General features: G+C 42.6%; 1 protein-coding gene across 1 annotated transcript in view; it reads right to left on the bottom strand.

Annotated features, from left to right (window-relative positions):
- LOC134458630 (sushi domain-containing protein 2-like) overlaps positions 1-17,648 on the bottom strand; it is a 30,655-nt gene extending 13,007 nt beyond the window's left edge. The window contains exons 1-7 of the mRNA XM_063211060.1: positions 17,639-17,648; positions 15,837-16,035; positions 14,850-15,004; positions 14,286-14,453; positions 13,896-14,070; positions 13,307-13,508; positions 12,279-12,364 (exon numbers count right to left, since the gene is read on the bottom strand). Coding sequence (XP_063067130.1) covers positions 12,279-12,364; positions 13,307-13,508; positions 13,896-14,070; positions 14,286-14,453; positions 14,850-15,004; positions 15,837-16,035; positions 17,639-17,648 — 995 coding nt within the window. The remainder of the gene's footprint in view (positions 1-12,278; positions 12,365-13,306; positions 13,509-13,895; positions 14,071-14,285; positions 14,454-14,849; positions 15,005-15,836; positions 16,036-17,638) is intronic.
- Positions 17,649-19,367: the final 1,719 nt, after the last annotated feature.

Genomic DNA, 19,367 nt, shown 5'->3' with positions numbered 1-19,367 from the left:
CAAATACTATCTTATTGTGATGCATTGTAAAATACATTTTACAATTTATTTGATTTATTTTTTTATTTTATTATTTATTTGAAATAGGCCTATATTTATATCCCCGAAACGCGGAGCGTCGGGGATGTAATGGTTTTGCATGCGCCGTAAGGTCTTTCGTGTTAAAGCGATAACTTTTGAACGGATGTTTGGATTTGTCCCAGATTTTTTGGGTGAATGCTCTAGGGCAGGTTCATGAACTGATTCGAGTTTGGAGGTCAACACTTTAAAGATGGCTGAATTCAAGATGGCCGAATTTTTGTTTGGCTCATAACTTCTGACCAGTCGGATGGATTTGTCCCAGATTTGGTGTGTTAATGCTCTAGGGTAGGTTCATGAACTGATTTGAGTTTGGAGGTCAACCTTTTCAAAATGGCGGAATTTTTATTTGGCCCATAACTTCTGACTGGGTGGATTGATTTGCCCGGTACTACCTTATTTTAACAGTTCACCATTTCAGTGAATCTACCACATTATTTAGGTACAGTGTAACAATATTTAATACAATGTAATACTAGTATAATACCAGTGTAACAATATGCAATACCAGGTACAGTGTAATAACCAATGTACAATATTTAATACCATGTAATACTAGTGTAATACCAGTGTAACAATATACAATACCATGTAATACCACTTACACAAAAATACATGATGTAGTACAAAATTGGTACATGGTGTTACACTCATATTACATGGTATTAAATATTGTTACAATGGTTATTACACTGTACCTAATGTGGTATATTCACTGTAATAGTGAACCATTAAAACAGTGTTACCATTTGCCCCATTTTTTGCTTCATTTTCACAATAGTCATTTGGTTTTAAGCCTATGCACGTCATTGATCTATGTATAGATATTAAATATATTTCTTTAATATTTTGTATTTATCATATACGTTTATGAAAAGGTGGACGGGAGTGGTAGGAATGATGGGGGACTGGAAGCGTTGCGTTTCGGGGATATACCTTAAGCAGTCGAAGGCGACTGCACAGGCAGTCTAGTTTACATTTGAGATTGAAGTGGATTAAGAGAATAGATTCATTAGAATAGAGGGGGCTGTTTTCTAGCAGGAGCCATTTTACTATTTTGCTTGAAAATAAAAATAGAACACACTGAAAAGAGTCCTCACAGGAAGCACAAGAGTCCTCATAGGAAGCACAAGTCCCTTTTCAGTTTTTGTGGGTATATCAAACAGTTCGGTCCGGTTCGACGTATTCAGACCTAAAGGTCTTGGCCTTAGCTGAAGCTGCCTCCTTGTCTGATGGTGACTCTGCCTATGTCTCTGATGTTGATCCTGCCCCTGTGCCTGATGTTGACCCTGCCTCTGCCCCTGATGGTGACCCTGCCTCTGTTCCTGATGGTGACTAGGGTTTAATATTTTTCCCGAAAATGGCATGAATCAAATCCCGGGATCTGACGGCCCATTTCCCGGGAATCCCGGGAAATCCCGGGTTTTTTTTTTTTTTTTTCAAATTTTTTGATCTAGTCATGTAGAGGCTATAATTCAACTGTTCCTCCCAAACTGGCATTTTGTATCAAGTTGTTACTGTTTGTATCATTATTGGGAGAAAGGAATTAAGATAAAGCTCTCCTATCCACCAACACAATAATAATGAAGTGTAAGATGATAGCCTGTGCGCAGCATGCAGCGCTTATCAATGACGGTGGATTGTTGGTGGAGCTCACGACTTTCACCTATAAGTTTGATGCAACAGTGGGTTGGCTATTTTCCATTAAGGAATTGTGTTTGAGGTTGTGCGCAAAATCATGGCACATTGTCCTTCACCTGTGGATAGTAGGCCTATACACGTCTACCGCCAGCTTCATGAGAACAATGTTTCACTGTCGGCTACTGTGATAAGCGGTGGGAAATATAGCCTATGCGATGTCATCTCAATAGTGGAGTTCCGTGCATGGGATTTCATCTGGGTCAGTCAGAAATGGCAGTTTGCTTTAGCGCCAGGAAGAGTGTTTTTTCAAACAAGAAAACTGGTTCATCATAGGCAGGTATGCATGGCTAAACTGACTTTACCGTTTGCCCAAGTGCTATCGTTTTCCTCTGGTAATAGCACCGGGCGTCACTACAGTTAGGTGACCTCGCGCGCATAATAAACCCATTAAAATATAGGCATAGACTTCAGTGTCTTTCAGAGCAATATGAACCAATCAGCTCGGCTTTGCAACTAAACAAAATACTTTCCTGATGTCTACTTAACTAAAATAAGCTGCATTTTGTCTAATATTTGGAGACATCGTCTTGCCCTTTCTGCAGAGCGATTTTGGGAAGCGCCTCTCTCTCGTTCTCTCTCTAGTTCTCTCGCTCACACACAAAGCGACGCTTGCACTCTTCGCAAGACATGTCACTTGACTCATCTTGTTGGATAGATCAGCCAAACTTGCAAGCTAGATAGCCAATAGTTTCGATTGTGCTGCTTGGGGAGGAGGCAAAATTGGTACAATTTAGGCTGCATGAAAGCATACACGTTAACTTTCACGTTGTGCGATGGATGGAGACAAGTTTGGAATCGCTCCCTCTCTCGCTCACACACACACGCGCGACGTAATTCTCTGCACTCTTCGCAAGACACTTGACTCGTCTTATTGGATACCAGCCAAACTTGTAAGCTAGATAGCCAATAGTTTCGATTGTGCTGCTTGGACTGGATGTTTTTAAACTGTTAAAATTTAGGCTGCATTAAAGCATCCACACGTTTCAATTTTCACGTTGTGCGATGGGTGGAGACAAGTTGGGAATCGCTATAAATTAGAGATTTTTTTAAAACATGGGCTGGCAAGATGTAAATTACCTGCACTGCTTGAAAAAGACGATCGACTATGTGCCTCAGGCATCTTAAATACTAAAAACTAATAGGCGGATGGCGGGCGGATTCGGTTTTGGAAATTGGAGAAAAAACATTAGGGCGGGTGGATTAGAAATTCTGAAAAGCGGTTGCGGATGAAATAACACGTCAACCGCGCACCTCAGACATTGCTGAAATGGGCCTGTACTGCTGCTGCTTAAATGAGCCTGAAGTGTTACCGCTGCTAGATGGCACTGTTGCTTATGTTGCTGGGACAACAAATAGACACGCACTTTTTTTTTTTCTCCCGGTTTCCCGTCATGGCTTTCCCGGGAAACGGGAAATTGTTTTGATCAGATTTCCCGGGAATCCCGGGTCCCGGGATTAAACCCTAATGGTGACCCTGCCTCTGTCTCTGATGTTGATGATGCCTCTGCCCCTGGTGCTGAAAAACCCATGTGTCATGGAGCTCCCTATTAACCTTCAGAGGTTTTACAGAAAAGTATTGGTTTTGTCCTTGAACAAGATATGGCCATGCTTGGGGTGGTTCGGAGTAGTTTTCTGCCATGGTGCTGAAGCTGCCTCCTTGTCTGATGGTGACTCAGTCTATGTCCCTGATGTTGATCCTGCCTCTGCCCCTGATGGCAAAGCTTTAGCAGGACAGAATCTATTCAGCTTGAGTTGATAATAATAAACTCCAGCACTATTTCCAAACTTCCAAATGCTTAGTTTGGTGAATAGAGACCATATTTGTACTACTGTAGAAGTTTGGTGTCATAACATGTTAATTTTCTGAGGTAGGTTTGGAGATGTATGTGAATGCCCAATAGCACTTAAGCCAAGCTATTCGGAATAGCCATACAATAACTCGGTAACTCTGCTAATGTTCGCCCAAGCCAGAAAACACTTTGGGTGGACTACTGGATGGATGTCACGGTTCAAATGGCATTAGGGTGAATCTACTCTGAACCATCGCTTTAGTGTCACACCTGATCCGTCAGCTGTGCACCATGTTTAATCAAAAAAAATGTATGAGATGCTCTTGTGGAGAGCCTACTTGAAGGCGACTGTGGAGGTGACATAACAATAAGCATCATGAAGCTGTACAAGGCTGCTGGACGCAGCAGCCCTCTCAGCACACGACTGAAAGGCTTATTATGCGAGAACAGCCAATGGATGAAAGCGTGGATACTTCTTAGTCATGTAGGCTACGGAATTTACAAGATCAAGGACATTTACTGGAAAAAGTAACGTCAGTATTACAGTATTTGGATGTTATTCTACCGTATGTTTATGCTGAGTATGCATATTTTGTTTGTTTACATTTTTTACATTTAAAAGTTTGAGTCAGAACAAAGCAAGATCACAGCACACTCCAACACTTCAGCCATGATATTTATGGAAAGTAATGCCAATTTTATGTTGAACTCATTTTACCTAATGTTTATGTTGAGGATGCTAGAGTATGTGTGTGTGTTTTACATTTCAATATGATGAAAAGTATTCTGGTAAAATAGAATTTTATACAGAATAGCAGCCTGTCATTTTAATTAACATTATGTTTTGTATAACAAACAAAATAAATTTAATTTCACTATTTGTGTAGTTCATGTATGGCATTTGCAGTTCAAATGTTTGCATTAAAGGAATTGAAATTTTGAATACTGTAGGCTATGTATTTGTCATTATTATAATAGCTAAAAACTTTGTAGTTAGACAATTGGATTGAACACATAGGAAATGCAGAGGATAAGGATAGATTGCATTCTCGCAGAAAATGCTGTAAGTGGGCTTGCCTTTTGGGGCAGAGATGAAAAAAAGTACTATTGAGAAAACAAAGCTAAAAGAAATGTTGGAAAAAAATCCATCCACCCAGTCAGAAATTATGGGCCAAACAATTCAGCCATCTTGGATTCAGCCATCTTGAAAGTGTTGTAGCTCTGCGTTTTGGGGATATACAAAATTACGTACATGGTATTTTAAGTTGGCTAAGGAACACTGCATATGATATAATTTTGAAAATCAACATGGGTCCGAGTGGGATTCGAACTCACAACCTCCATATCTGTAATCCAGGACCTTTGCCATTGATACTAAATAACATACATGGTATTTGAAGTTGGCTAAGGAACACTGCATATATAATTTTGAAAATCAAGATGGGTTCGAGTGGGATTCGAACTCCCAACCTCCATATCTCTAATCCAGCACCTTTGTCATTGATACTAAATGACATACATGATATTTTTTAAATTGGATAAGGAACACTGCATATGATATAATTTTGAAAATCAACATGAGTCCGAGTGGGATTCAAGCTCCCAACCTCCATATTGCAGGACTATTACCATTGGGCCAAGCAGCTGCCTAAGAAAAGCATTACAGCAAGACAATATTACATTGCATTGAAGCAGGGGCGGAGTGGCCCACCTTTTCCCACCGGGAGAATTTTCCCCTTGGCGGCCCTCTTTTTTATAAAAAAAAACAAAGCGAACAACATGGTTTCCTAACCAAAAAGACAAAAGCCACGAAATCTGCAGTCGTACTACATGTGGACATTAGTGTTGTCAAAATATCAACCTGAAGTGGAGAATTGTAGCCTACACCTTGATGAAATGCACAACCAGTGGTGTAGTCTATGTAAAACGCAGGTATACGCACCCATTTCAAAATTTCAGGGATTACAGTATACCCACTTAAAATTGATTGATCCATTATTTACAATAGCACAAATATATACAGTAGACTATACACACATCAAAAAATGCTCAAATATACAGTATACCCACTTCAAAAAGTAGACTACACCACTGGAGCCATCATCACAGTCCAAAGCATTCATAGGCCTACTAGGTTAGGCTACATCACGCTACTGTTCCATGCAAATGTGCACTCCAATGTCATTTTGACAGTTTGAAATTGAAATATCGTTTAAGGAAGACAGGATGAGCATGGGCACAACGTTTTGAGTGTGGGGATTTTTAGAAGAGTAGGCTTACTAAATAGGTATAGTATAGTAGCCTATAGCTTACAAAAAGTCTGTCTACATTGTGCAATAAACCCATGCAGCAAATAAGCCAAACCTAGCTACTTTAAACCACAACCATAAGTCAACAAAATGTATAACCAAACGGTGTAGGCCTACCTTAAAACGCTGTCTTCATCGCAGCAAATGTCTTTGTTTCTTGCAATCACTCTACTTTAATCCACAGTTTAGCCTACACACCCAGCACTGGTCACATCAGAATCTTGTGTGGTAATTATTTGGTTCCATTTCTTCAGACATAGGCTACATCCTAAATGTACCACATATAAATATATGTATGATAATAATAATATTTTGACTATAAGGAGATATACTGGTAGGTCTAACAAATCAAAACAAAACCCATTGCTTCTGTTAGGTGCAGTTCTCTTCCTTACCACTTGGTGGAGTCTGTTCGTAACCCAAGTCAATAACCGCAGAGCAAGTGAATCTGGACTGGAAAGACTGTAAACTGTAACAGTCGTGTGGAAATCGGAAAATAAATCATAATGTATTAATATTTCCATCCTTTGGTAACCAATATACATATCACATGTTCTTCAGATACTGAAAACGAAACTGTGTTACTAAGATCTTGTAAACTTCCGCGATCTACGGTGTATGAAAATTATCAGTAGAGAAGGGGTGTGGCCAATTTACTGTTTGACACCGTCAGTGAGGTATTGCCGTCTGGTATACGGTATAAATACTGACTAGTCAGCTTATATGAAATACAGGGAAGTGGAAAATTGGAAGTCAGTGCTTGTAAGTACAATCTCCAGACTTCAGGGCCGGCAAAGAACGTAGTGTTCACAAAGAACGTAGTGTACATTTCACGGCCGCGGCCCACCGGGACAAGTCCCCGATCTCCCGACGGCCACTCCGCGCCTGCATTGAAGAGCTGAACAATAGACTTCTAGAACTACAGAGCAGTTGCTCGTTAATGGTGAGAGAAAGTGACAGTTGAGATGGAACCCTATATTGGCTGCACCTGTTCTGATTGACTGAATGGCAGTTAGTATGGTGCTTGATGTATGGTAGCTTGATGTTGCTAAAAAAACTAAAAGGAATTGGCACATGTCCTGCTTACAGATCGGAGTCATACGTGTGATCTCTCTAACAGTCTCTGAATGAAGTTTATAGGTTAAACGGTTCAGTCACAAATAGACCTCTTGTGGGACGCTGACCTCTTGAAAAAGGCACTTCAAGCCTCAATGGGAAAACCAATGTAAAAGCCCTGTCGTTTTTACACACCTGACATTTAAAAAGTCAGAGTCTAGACACATTTTTCATATTTGTGAATGTTAGAAGCATTTTTTAGTAAAAGTTGGGAACCTATGTACTTCACATAATTTAAGTGTGCTGAATTCAACTAGACTGGTTCCCAAGCTGGATTTTGAGGTTTTGACAGTTAAATTTGAAAAACAAAATGGCTGCCAAAATACGCTATTTTTGACAGAGCATTTTTACCAAGTATTGCTGTACTTGGAAATAAATGCTCTTTTCTAACATTTTGTGTCCCAATAATGTTTCTTGATGAATGTATCTACTATAGAGGATTTTAAAAAGTATAAAATAGCTTCTAGAATGCTAATAATGCTAATATTGTAGGTGTTAGCCTAAACGTTTCAAATATTAAGCTTTTCTAATAAGATATTTGTAGCCTATGTGTGTTTATATGGTTAAGAAAATTGATATAAGTATTTTAGAAATACTTAGCATAATGTGCAGTATTTAGTGTTTCCAAAAATCAATTAAAGTTGCTATTAGCTCTCTGAAAACTGTCCAGAAATCGCTAGATGACACCATGATATTACATAAAACACAAGTTATTTTGTGTCATTTTGAAAAATGTTCAGACATATTTTACATATTTTATAAGATACTATTGCATACATTTGAGATAGTCTATACATGCTACTCAGCCTGATTGTTAGTGGCCAGACATCTCTTGAAGATGATGGAAAAACTTGCTCAAAGTACAGTTCTGAATGAGGCTTAAGTCCTTGTTTATTGTGTCAGTGATGGCAAAAAATGGACTCAGAAACATGTCGGTCTTGCTTGTACTCTTCATAAAGCTATTGGGTAAAAGACCTATTACGACAATTCAACCTGGCAGGTCATTGTCTGAGTTACAACCAGGTCCTCCAAGTCCAGATCCTCCTTAGCTGAGATCACCGTAAAAACACTGAACCAAGAGAGTGGCGCCATTATTCCAACAAACATTGCGGCAGATAAATTCATCCACTACACATGTGATAACATTGACATCCTGGATGAAACACTTGATGGGAAGAATACTTCCCATGCAACACAAATGGCAGCATGGCAGAGAGGCCAACCAATTGATGATTCTGTTAAAGATATGAGGTGTCCACTAGACATAGGTCCTACATTAAATGTGCCAAATGCCCTGATGGAACTACATCCTCTCAGGATTACTCCTAGGACATTCAAACCAACTTTTTCAGCACCCATTGCTGAATCATGCTTTGGAAAATCTGGAGAGGAGCATAAGTATGCTAAACAAGCAAAGGCCACGGACCTAGCTTTCTTCTTGCACTGTCAAAACTTAGACATGAAGACTTCTTGGTCAGTGTTCAATCAGTCACTGTCATCAAAGGAACAACAGACTGCTGCGTTGTATTTGCCAATAGTCCTACTATGCACTACTGCACACGTTTTGCACACATTTTGATACTTTGAATACAAATGCATTGTCATATCTTCACATTTTGGACAGGAACATACAAGTTTAGCCAGATTCTGAATGTCACAGGCAATAATAGAGCATCATTGCGATCACCGAGACAGCCTCAGCTTTGTGTAGGTGGACACTCTCTTTTAACCTGAGATCACACATTGCAGATCAAACATATGGAATGTACAGTGTCCTCCATGGCAGCAAGAAACTTCACAATGACGGAACCTACTCACCGCATATTAGAAACAATACGGAGTAAAAGTTTTTTACACACATTTGTGCGTAACCAGTTCCTTGGACTCACGTCTCCTGACTAAGGTCACGAGTACCCTGAACGACACGAGTTACGAGAGCTTGACTAGTTCTAGCCTGCTCTGTCTCTTTGTTCTCTTGACTACGGTCGACTACTGGCAACGCATTTCAGTGGAGTCAGACTCTGACTCCCCCCTGGCAAAGTGCTTCGATCTCCCGCCTAAGGTGGACGACTTTTTATCCCAACTCCCTGCCACCACAGAGAATCTCATACAGCAGGGACTGACCACCACCCTAGTGGCTGATGTGGCTTCCCCAGCTCGAGCAGCTGCCTTGGCAATCACCGCAGGCCCTTGCACTTGGCACAAAAGCGCACCCCGTCACCATTCATGGCGCGCTTGTAGACTCCAAAAGTCCTGTATAATACACCACGAGCGCCTTCGTCTGACGCCTCCCTTTTTCCCCTCCTGCAAGGAGGTGAGATTTCTCAGGGTTTGTCCAACCTTAACCCACGGGGCTCAGGGGCCTCAGCTGAGAGCGTAGGGGCTTCGGCCCCTCCTGCTACTTTCCTCTCTCCTGCAGGTTCGAGTCTGGCACCGGACCAGGAGGACATCCCTCAGCCCAGGGGCCACCTGCCTCTATGAGTCTGGCAAGGGAACATTTGAACCTAACCGGTTCTCTGGATAACGTTATCAGGACAATTCAAGGGGCCAGGGCCCAATCTACTGGGACACTGTATAACCTGAAGTGGTCTGTCTTTGAACGCTACTGTGACCAACGCGACAAGACAACTTCTCAGTGTTCAGTACCGATGGTTGTCCTTTCTACAACACTTATTGGGGGGAGACAATGCTTTACCATTTAAGTCTACTTTGCAGCGATTTCATTGTGCCATGTAGGATTCAGTTCCAACACTCTGAGTGCCCATCCACTAGATACTTACGCCCCGTGCTACATCACCTGGGATATCTCTCTAGTACTGGAGGCTATGTGTGGGGCCCCTTTCGAGCCCCTCCAAGAGGGGTCTCTCCAAACTGCTTTTGCACACCACCTTTCAGATCCGTGGAAGAGAGGGGACAACACAACTTGTGCCCTGTGCACGCTTTACGCATGTACATGAACAGGACTCACTCTTTTAGGAACACTGAGCAGCTGTTTGTGTGCTTCATCAAGCCCTCTACAGGGCTCACAGTTTTAAAATAGAGGTCTCCAAATGGTTGGTTCAAACCATTGCCCTGGCATATGAGTACAAGTGTCGCCAACCCGCGGCTCAGATTAGGGCTCACTTTACCAGTGCGCTCTCTACATCTTAACCTCTCTTCAAGGGTGCAGCAGTTTCAGACGTGTGCAGAGCGGCTGGTTGGGCCAACCCCACCACCTTTGTCCGGTTCTACTGGCTAGATGTGACCACATTGCCACAGGAACATAGGGTTTTGGGCACGACCACTGATTGTCTGTAGGGTGATAGGAACGCTATCCTTACAGGAGGCTCTTGGAGTTCTGCCTAGTTTGGACCAGCAATCGGGAGTGATTGTAACTCTCCCATAGATACTGTATGCGAACGATTCGACTGATATGTCCCCGGTTCTCTGAAGGAGATGAGTGAGCCATCTCTCAGGACACCCTCGTTGCCGACAGCCGAAGAGAGGTTTGGCATCAAAGTGGCTTATTTTTGGTTTTGAGAAAGTGGACATCCCGCCCACGACGCAGTTGATTGGACCTTTGGCGTGATTCCAAAGGTCTTCAGCTAATCGTACAGCTGAGATTTGGCTCCCATAGAGATGGCTCACTCATCTCCTTCAAAGAACCGGGGACATATTCATGTTCCAATATTTAGTTTTTTAGATAATACTATCTTCTTTCTCTCTCTTTTTCTTTCCAAATCTTATTGAATGACAATTGTGTATGATAATGTGCTTTACGGAGGCTATTGCTATTGAATGCCAGTTTACTAGGATATCACATTATAAAAAGGCATAATTATAGTAATTTTTATCTTTTTGCCATGACATTTTGCCTTTGTGTAAGTGTAGGAATACATCTTAAATGCAAATATGTGAGCATTGCACATTTATTTCCATGGAGAAGTGATACTTTCTAACGTATTCTGCCCAAAATCAAGAATTTCGGCGGCCATTTTGTTTTTTGCCCATTTCATGGTCAAAAACTCAAAATTCAGCTTGGGAACCAGGCTAGCTGAATTCAGGGTACTCTAATTGTCTTAGAAAACTAAGTTCCCAACTTTTACTAAAAAATGCTTCTAACACCCTTATAAAGGGCCTTTTCTGGAAATGCTTCTAGTCTATAAAACTTTGACAATTTGGAGACATCCCATAGAGTTCGCTAACAATGCGTCAACTAAACTTCTAGGTGAAAGTGTTGATGTTTTATGAACAAAAAAGCCTCCTACACTCTGATCTTTAGAGTGGCGGAACCTTGGTTCATGAAGGTTCTACCATTGTTTTCAATGGGGACCCAAACTTGCACAAAATCGCCAAAAAGCGGAAAAACGACAAGAGACACGGACATGCTATAGCAGAACAAATGATCTCCAAGCCGAGCCGGTCGTTTTAGTGTTTGAACGGTGTATCTATCTGGAAAGGCCTAGGAGGAGATCCATTTTCTATTTTTACCGCCCTGTACAAGAGAATAAAGCAAGCAAGCAAGCATACACTTTACTTAGAGATTACTAGAATCTGGCCTTGCTCCGCAAGCCAGCTTAAATATCCAGTCACTGTTATTTGCTGCAACAATAGAGGTCAGACGAAATATGAACAGTACAATAGTAAAGTGCATTGCAAATACTGAAGTCATCTGTGCATTACTGGCAGTTATTACGTTATGGGCATCGTTATTACATTATCAAAGCTTTTTTTTAGTGTAAGGCCCATAACGTAATAACATGCCCATAACGTAATAACTTATTACGTTATGGGCAGAACGTTATTACGTTATGGGTAAGGAATTTTTATTACGTTATGGGCAAGTTATTACGTTATGGGTTTTATTACGCCCAAATTATTACGTTATGGGCAGTTATTACGTTATGGGCAGTTATTACGTTTTGGGTTCTTACAAACCTTCATTGGAAACAACGTGATAAATTAACATTCATACATTTTGACATTTTCCCATGAAAAGCAGAAGCCTGATGTCATTGAACGCCTATAATGTTAAGCATAACAGCAATGGAGCAGGCTGACAACAACACACTGCGGCAATGATAATGTCAATAGTAAGACATTGGACGCATTTTCATGTTCTTGATTCCGAATGAATAATTCATGATTAAATACTTTCATTTAATTCCAAATTAGGATGTGTTTACATGATGTTTTGAAAGTGGAATTATGTTTTATTCTCAATTAAATTGAGTTCATTCTGAATTGGATGTCTCGCATAACCGAGGCCAATGTGACAGTAGTGAAAAGATCATGTCCTCATTACCTGGCCTGTATGGCTCTCACGCAGTGTACTGCTCCAGGGTGGTAGGTACACACACTGCCCTTCTCAATGTCACACCCATAGTCCGTCTGGAAGGAAACACAGTTTATCTTAAATAAGTGTAATACAAACAGAGGAACTGATTTATTGACATCAACATCACAAATCGTATTAACTATACTGTATGTATTTAATGCAATGTAGTGATATCCTCTCACAGAACAATGAGACATGAATGAGGTGGCTGACCTAGCACTGTGGTGCCAGTCCAACAACCTGGCCCTGAATGTCTGCAAGACGAAATAAATGGTGGTGAACTTGAGGAAGGTGCATCAGTGGGGAGCCTGTGCTTACAAGTACATGAGGAGTTGAGAGCTATAATTTTGCACCTTTCCTATTGGGACGTTTGTGAACTTCTTGATTTTTGTCTGCCAAATCTGAGATGGTCGTGCAGGATGATTTGGAGATTTGGCGTGGAATGACCCCTGGGGGTACACCTGACTGAGGACCTCTCCTGGTCACTGCACACACTCAACACCTGACAGTGAAATCCAGGCAATCCTGACCACTTTCTATTCATCAGCGGTGGAGACCTGCCGAGCGCACTATCAGAGCCCCCCCTACCAGGACTTATGGACATATATACCAAGAGGGTGGGGGCTAGGCCCAGGAACATCATGCAGGATGCCTTACACCCTAACTGTACTGTATACCAAGAGGGTGGGGGCTAGGCCCTGGAAAATCATGCAGGATGCCGCACCCTAACTCAAACATCTTCACCTTGGTAAAGTCCTGTGGACGACTGCGTACCATCATGCAAAAACAGAAAGACTGTGGATGAGTTTTTACCCCCAGGCAGTGAGACTGCTGAACACAGGGCATTTTAATTAACCTTTTTGTTTTATTACTTATTTCCATTTATTTCACCTCATTTGGATGCATAGCTGATGACCCCACCATCATTTCACTACAAGTAATATGAATGTGACAAATAAAAGACCGTGAAGTTGAACTAATGTAATGATACTAACATGAAATCTCCCGGTGTCTGCTCGGGCTTGTGCGAGGGTGCAGGGGCAGTCTATGGTCTCCTCCAGGAAGTTTGGCCAGCTCTTCTCCAGCGCGTCCCACTTGACACATTTATCGAGCGCCCACCCTGCCGAGTCCGCTCGGAAGGCCTCCTCCAGGTGCCACGCCAGCGCATGGTCCTCCGTCCACACCGCATGTACATCACTACGGCAACGGGAACAGAGTATAGTACAGAGGAGAAGAGAAGAGAAGAGAAGAGAAGAGAAGAGAAGAGAAGAGAAGAGAAGAGAAGAGAAGAGAAGAGAAGAGAAGAGAAGAGAAGAGAGGAGAATAGAAGAGAACAGAATAGAGTATAGTAGGAGAGAAGAGAAGAAAAGAGAGGAGAAGAGAAGAGAGAAGTTTAGTGTGCATCAGCTAAATGTAATATAATTTTAGTGTACTGTGTCCCATCAGGGTGCTTGCTGGGGCTGACGCGTATGCACCCCAGCTCCCAGGGCTGGTAGTCCTGTGCCACTTGGCGAACGAACAACTCTCTTAAGACCACCCCCAACTGTGTAATTACGTAATGTAATGTAACATTAGTGTACGTACGGTGTCCCGTCTGGGTGTTTGCTGGAGCTGACGCGAAGGCACCCCAGCTCCCAGGGCTGGAACTGCTGTGCTGCCACCTGGGGGACGAAGCTGAAACTGCCGTTATTGGGGTGCCCTTTGGACAACGAGTACAGGTACTCCCACTTAGCCGACCAGGTGGGGGTATAGGGCTCCCCTGCAGACACACACACACACACACACACACACACACACACACACACACACACACACACACACAGACACACACACACACACACATACAAACACAAACACACACAAAGGCCTTGCATGACTCTGTATATAACTCTCCTGCTAACACAGATGTATTTTTAGTACCAATATGGCACTTAAAATTGTATTGTTATTGTGTGTGTGTGTGTGTTGCAGTACCTGTCTCGCTATAGCCCCACAGTTCTATGTTGACAGCCGTGGCCTCCACCAATGCGGTGTTCCACGTCATCCGTAAGGCTCCGCCCACCCCAGGGGTTCCGTAGTACTGCCAGTGGGTGGAGTTTACCAAGGTCACCTTGAAACGAGGATCCAGCTTCCCCGGGTGGACTAACACACACACGCGCACACACACACACACACACACACACACACACACACACACACACACACACACACACAGGGGCTCACACAGACATGACAGGTGTCACACACACACACACACACACACACACACACACACACACACACACACACACACACACACACACACACACACACACACACACACACACACACACACACACACACATAAATTAACAAATCTATCACAAAATCTTGACTGACTTGCAGACTAATATTTAGCAGCCAATCACCTGAGAGTCAGACACTACTTCCCTAGCAGTGAGAGCTACTTGTTTTATCAGCCTATCAGCTGACCTAAGAGCCAGGATCCTAATATAGCCTATTTAGTGACAGCTAGTTCCTGTTTTATCAGCCAATCACCTGAGAGCCAGGATCCCTGTCGGTTATAAGGACCCCCATTGGTGGAGATCTGGAGGGGGATCCAGCCAGTCTCGTACAGCAGGGGAGAGATACAGTGGCCACGTCCCTCCCCATCCACATAGCCATCGGTCTCCAGAGCCGGCTCACTGAGGAACCTGCAACACACACACACATACACACACACATACACACACACAGCCATTAGTGACCATAGGCTCCTCACAGAGGCTGATTGCAGTCCCTGGAGCGTTGCTCAAGGGCACCTCAGCAAATGAGTGAGATAGGGAGTGGAAGGATGGGGATTAGAACCTGGAACCCTATGATCTAAAGCCCATCTCCTCAACCACTATGCCGCTGCTTCCCATGTGTGATGTGGTGGGATTTGAACCTGCAACGCTCTGATCTAAAGCCCATCTACTTAACCACTATGCTGCTGCTTCCCATGTGTGATGTGGTGGGATTCAAACCTGCAACCCTCTGATCTAAAGCCCATCTCCTTAACCACTAGGCCACGGCTGCCCACTCACACATTCAATCATAGTGCTATCAATCATACAAACATTACTTACTTGCATTTCAGCGTGGCCCTCTGTTCTAAAGCCCATCTCCTTAACCACTAGGCCAGTGGTTCTTAACCTTTTTTCCTTAATGCACCCCCTAACCTGTGCCCAAGACAAGCTGTGCACCCCAACCCAAACTTCTACACGTATCTACGCACTAAAAAAGGATTTAAGTGATTAATTACAATGACTCTTGCTTGAGACATTAATCAATACCTTAATGACTTTACATGGGGACCAGAACATGCTTTTATTTGGTTTTGATTTGGCCTAATTATAATGTTCACTAGCAAATTTTGGTCCCAACCTCAACACAAAAAAAGTCTGCGCACCCCCTGAAATCTCTGGCGCACCCCCAAGGGGTGCCCGTACCCCAGGTTAAGAACCACTGCACTAGGCCACGGCTGGCTTCTCACACATCACTTACTTGCATTTCAGCGTGGCAGCGGTGTCAAAGGTCGCGTTGAGCACCACAAAGTCAGTCCCCCCAAAGATAGTCCCAGAGTACGGAGAGGTGTCCACGCAGAACTCCTTGAAGTCCCCACAGCACGTCTCCAAGGAAACGCAGGTCACATGACAGGAACACGCGTCCAGCTTCTCACCGCACTTCCCCTCACATATCTGACCTGTTGCATAAAATATTATTTTTAGAATTCTTGCACACCTCCTTTTGCCAGGTGTGTAGGAGTGGAACCACGTCACCAACGTAGAGACAGAAAAACTCCCGCACACTGTTCACATTTGCTGTGTTTTTTCTTGCGACGTTTCGGTCTAATGACCTTCTTCAAGTAATTGCTTAGACCGAAACGTCGCAAGTAAAAACTCTGCAAATGAAATGTGAACAGTGTGCGGGAGCTTTTTTGTCTCTCTGTTTCATAAAATGAAATAGAATAAAATAAAAGAAAAAAAGAAAAATCACATGTCTTCACACATTATAATGTCACATAATGTTTGACCTGTTTCAAACAATTCACACAAAAGATGTTGAGCTAGTCTAAAACTAGTTTCTAGTTACTAGTATCTATCTGATATTATATTGTACTTTGTAGAATAGAGCAGAAAGGAATAGAATAGAATAGAATAGAATAGAATAGAATAGAATAGAATAGAATAGAACACAATAGCTGGAACATTGAGTGTTCACTCTCATACTGTGCTATGTCCTTGTGTTGACTATCCTCTAATATCCTTTGATGACGTAAAGCCTCAACCCACGTCCAAATCTGAGCAAAAGAACTGGAAGCTATCCTCGATCCTTGCTATTTGTATGTCTCACGGGTAATGTAACTACTTGACACTGTGTTGGTGTTGTCTTTTTATATAATTTTTTTATGGTGCTGCAACCTCGCTGTCTCCCAGGAAAAGTCCTTCATGGTGGGAAATAGCAGGTTAAGACATGCTATAAATTAGCAGTTACCAGAATGGCAATGACCAAGTCGTAGTGCATTACTAAAGGGCCCTGTGTTATAGTAGTGTCGTACTATGATAATGACTATTACTGCAGTCCGGGTGGAACGGTGTGCATTATGGGGCTACTAAAGAAACCTCATCAAACCTAACCTCTTAACTAGTGTCTGAGACTAGCGTCTAATGCTAACTAGTAGTGGTGTGCATCGGCACTGCCCTAGCGTCTAATGCTAACTAGTAGTGGTGTGCATCGGCACTGCCCTAGCATTTAATGCTAACTAGTAGTGGTGTGTAGGGCTGGGCAATATGACGATATATATCGTTATCGTGATATAAAAGTGTATATCGTTCTCCTATATTGTTTATATCAAGATATTCAGTTGTATAAAATTGATAAAATTACTATCATTTATTTACAATTCATGTTGTCACAATACACACTATAAGTTAATGTAACTGTAAAAATAAGAATAAAAAGATCAATTTTACAGAAAGGTTGTTTTGAGACATGAAAAAATAAAGAGCAAATAAAAAGAATAACTGAAAATGTATGTAATTGTGCTATATCGTGATATATATATCGTTATCGTGATATAAAGTAATCCATATCATGATATTGGTTTTCTTCCATATCGCCCAGCCCTAGTGGTGTGCATCGGCACTGGCCTAGTGTTTAATGCTAACTAGTAGTGGTGTGCATCGGCACTGCCCTAGCGTCTAATGCTAACTAGTAGTGGTGTGCATCGGCACTGCCCTAGCGTCTAATGCTAACTAGTAGTGGTGTGCATCGGCACTGCCCTAGCGTTTAATGCTAACTAGTACTGGTGTGCATCCGCACTGCCCTTGCAATTCGATTCGATTGCCATTCGGGAGGTAACGATGCGATTCTAACTGATTCAGCCCGATTCTATGATGCCTTGCAATTCCTAATGAGCAAGGCAAATCTTTCATTAGTCATGAGCCAATATAAGCAGTCAGATACTGGACAACATTTAATTGGCTGTTGTATTGCATTTGCACTGCCAAATCAATTATTGTTGAGACCACTACTAACTAGTATGGGCTTCACATTCAATTTGGTTTCAGTAAGCAGTACATGAGCAACAGATGTTTACTGTAAAATGAACATGCCCAGCTGCATCTGCCCATCAATACAAGAGCTAAATTATCAGCTAAATCTAGCAGTGGGTCTACAGTGGGCAAGGCAGGCCCGGGGGCCACATGCGGCCCGCTGAGTCATTTCGTCTGGCCAGCAGAGACTTACAAGAAACACAACCTTTAAATTCAAAGTGCTACTCTTACCCTCTCTTACCTTACTCTTACTTGTTAAAATGGCTAATGTTGCTGTATAGACTCATCTACCTGTAAATGTATTTCATAACGTTGTGCAGGACTTAAATTATGTCAGTGTACATTACTACTTATTAATGACACTGGCAAGTTGCCTGCGATATCTGGCCTTTTGGTCAATAATCAAAACCCAATGTGACCCTTTGCCCAAATAATTGCCCACTCCTGGTCTATAATATGATAGAGTGATATAGATAATTGACCTAGTGCTGTCATGTCTCATGTTTTGAAACTGTGATAACAGAAAGAGAGACACTTACCAGTCACTTCATGAAGACATGTGAATACCACCACTGCAACAAATCCAAAGAGGAGTATTCTCCCCATTAGGCTTCAGTGGATCTCCTATACAGCTCTGCACCAATGAGGACTGTTGCTGAGGGTCCAGTGGATTTCCTATACAGCTCTGCACCAATAAAAACTCCTACTGAATGCTTCAGTGGATCTCCTACAGCTTCTGTCTGACGAGAACTACTGAGGGTCCAGTGTAGAATAGAATAGAATAGAATCTCCTATGGCTTCTAACAAGTTCAGTGGATCTCTTACAGGTCCGGACTGATGAGAACTCCTAATTTAGGGTCCAGTGTATCCAATACCGACCGATCCCAATACAGCCTGCGATCAATGAAGCCTCCTCTGGACCTCTCTCTCTCCTACTGAGTGCTCAAAGTCTGCATGTTGTCATTGATGTTTCCGCTGCTTTCTGGGGTCATTCCAGTCAAGGTGACATCTGTGAGATAGTCAGTTCAGACCTCCTTCCCTGTGAGTGTAGTTTAAAGCAGTGTGGAGGGCATGAGTTTAGTTTATAGTGCTGTAGAGAGCGTGAGTTTAGAGTTGTAGTGGCAAAGGTCTCGTTGATAACACTCTGATCCCGTGAGCTTGGCTCTCAACTCTCAGCTCTCAACTCTCTGCTCCCAGCTCCCCCCATTTGCTGGCTGCTGCTCCCAGCTCTCGGCCATTTGGTAGGCTCAGTTCACTGTTTTCATTGGTGCTTTTCAAATTGAAATAGCCGCCGGCACAATGTCGGCACAGCCCCCCTACACACACACACACACACACACACACACACACACACACACACACACACACACACACACACACACACACACACACACACACACCTCTCCCTCCGCCAACGATGGAAATTGGCCTATAAAAGCACCACAAAGGCTGCAGTAGAATGCACAATGTGTGGGAGACA

This window comes from Engraulis encrasicolus, chromosome 11 (assembly GCF_034702125.1).
Source record: "Engraulis encrasicolus isolate BLACKSEA-1 chromosome 11, IST_EnEncr_1.0, whole genome shotgun sequence".
Classification (NCBI taxonomy): domain Eukaryota; kingdom Metazoa; phylum Chordata; class Actinopteri; order Clupeiformes; family Engraulidae; genus Engraulis; species Engraulis encrasicolus.
Note: the sequence above shows the minus strand (reverse complement) of the source record. Positions and strands in the feature narration are given on the sequence as shown.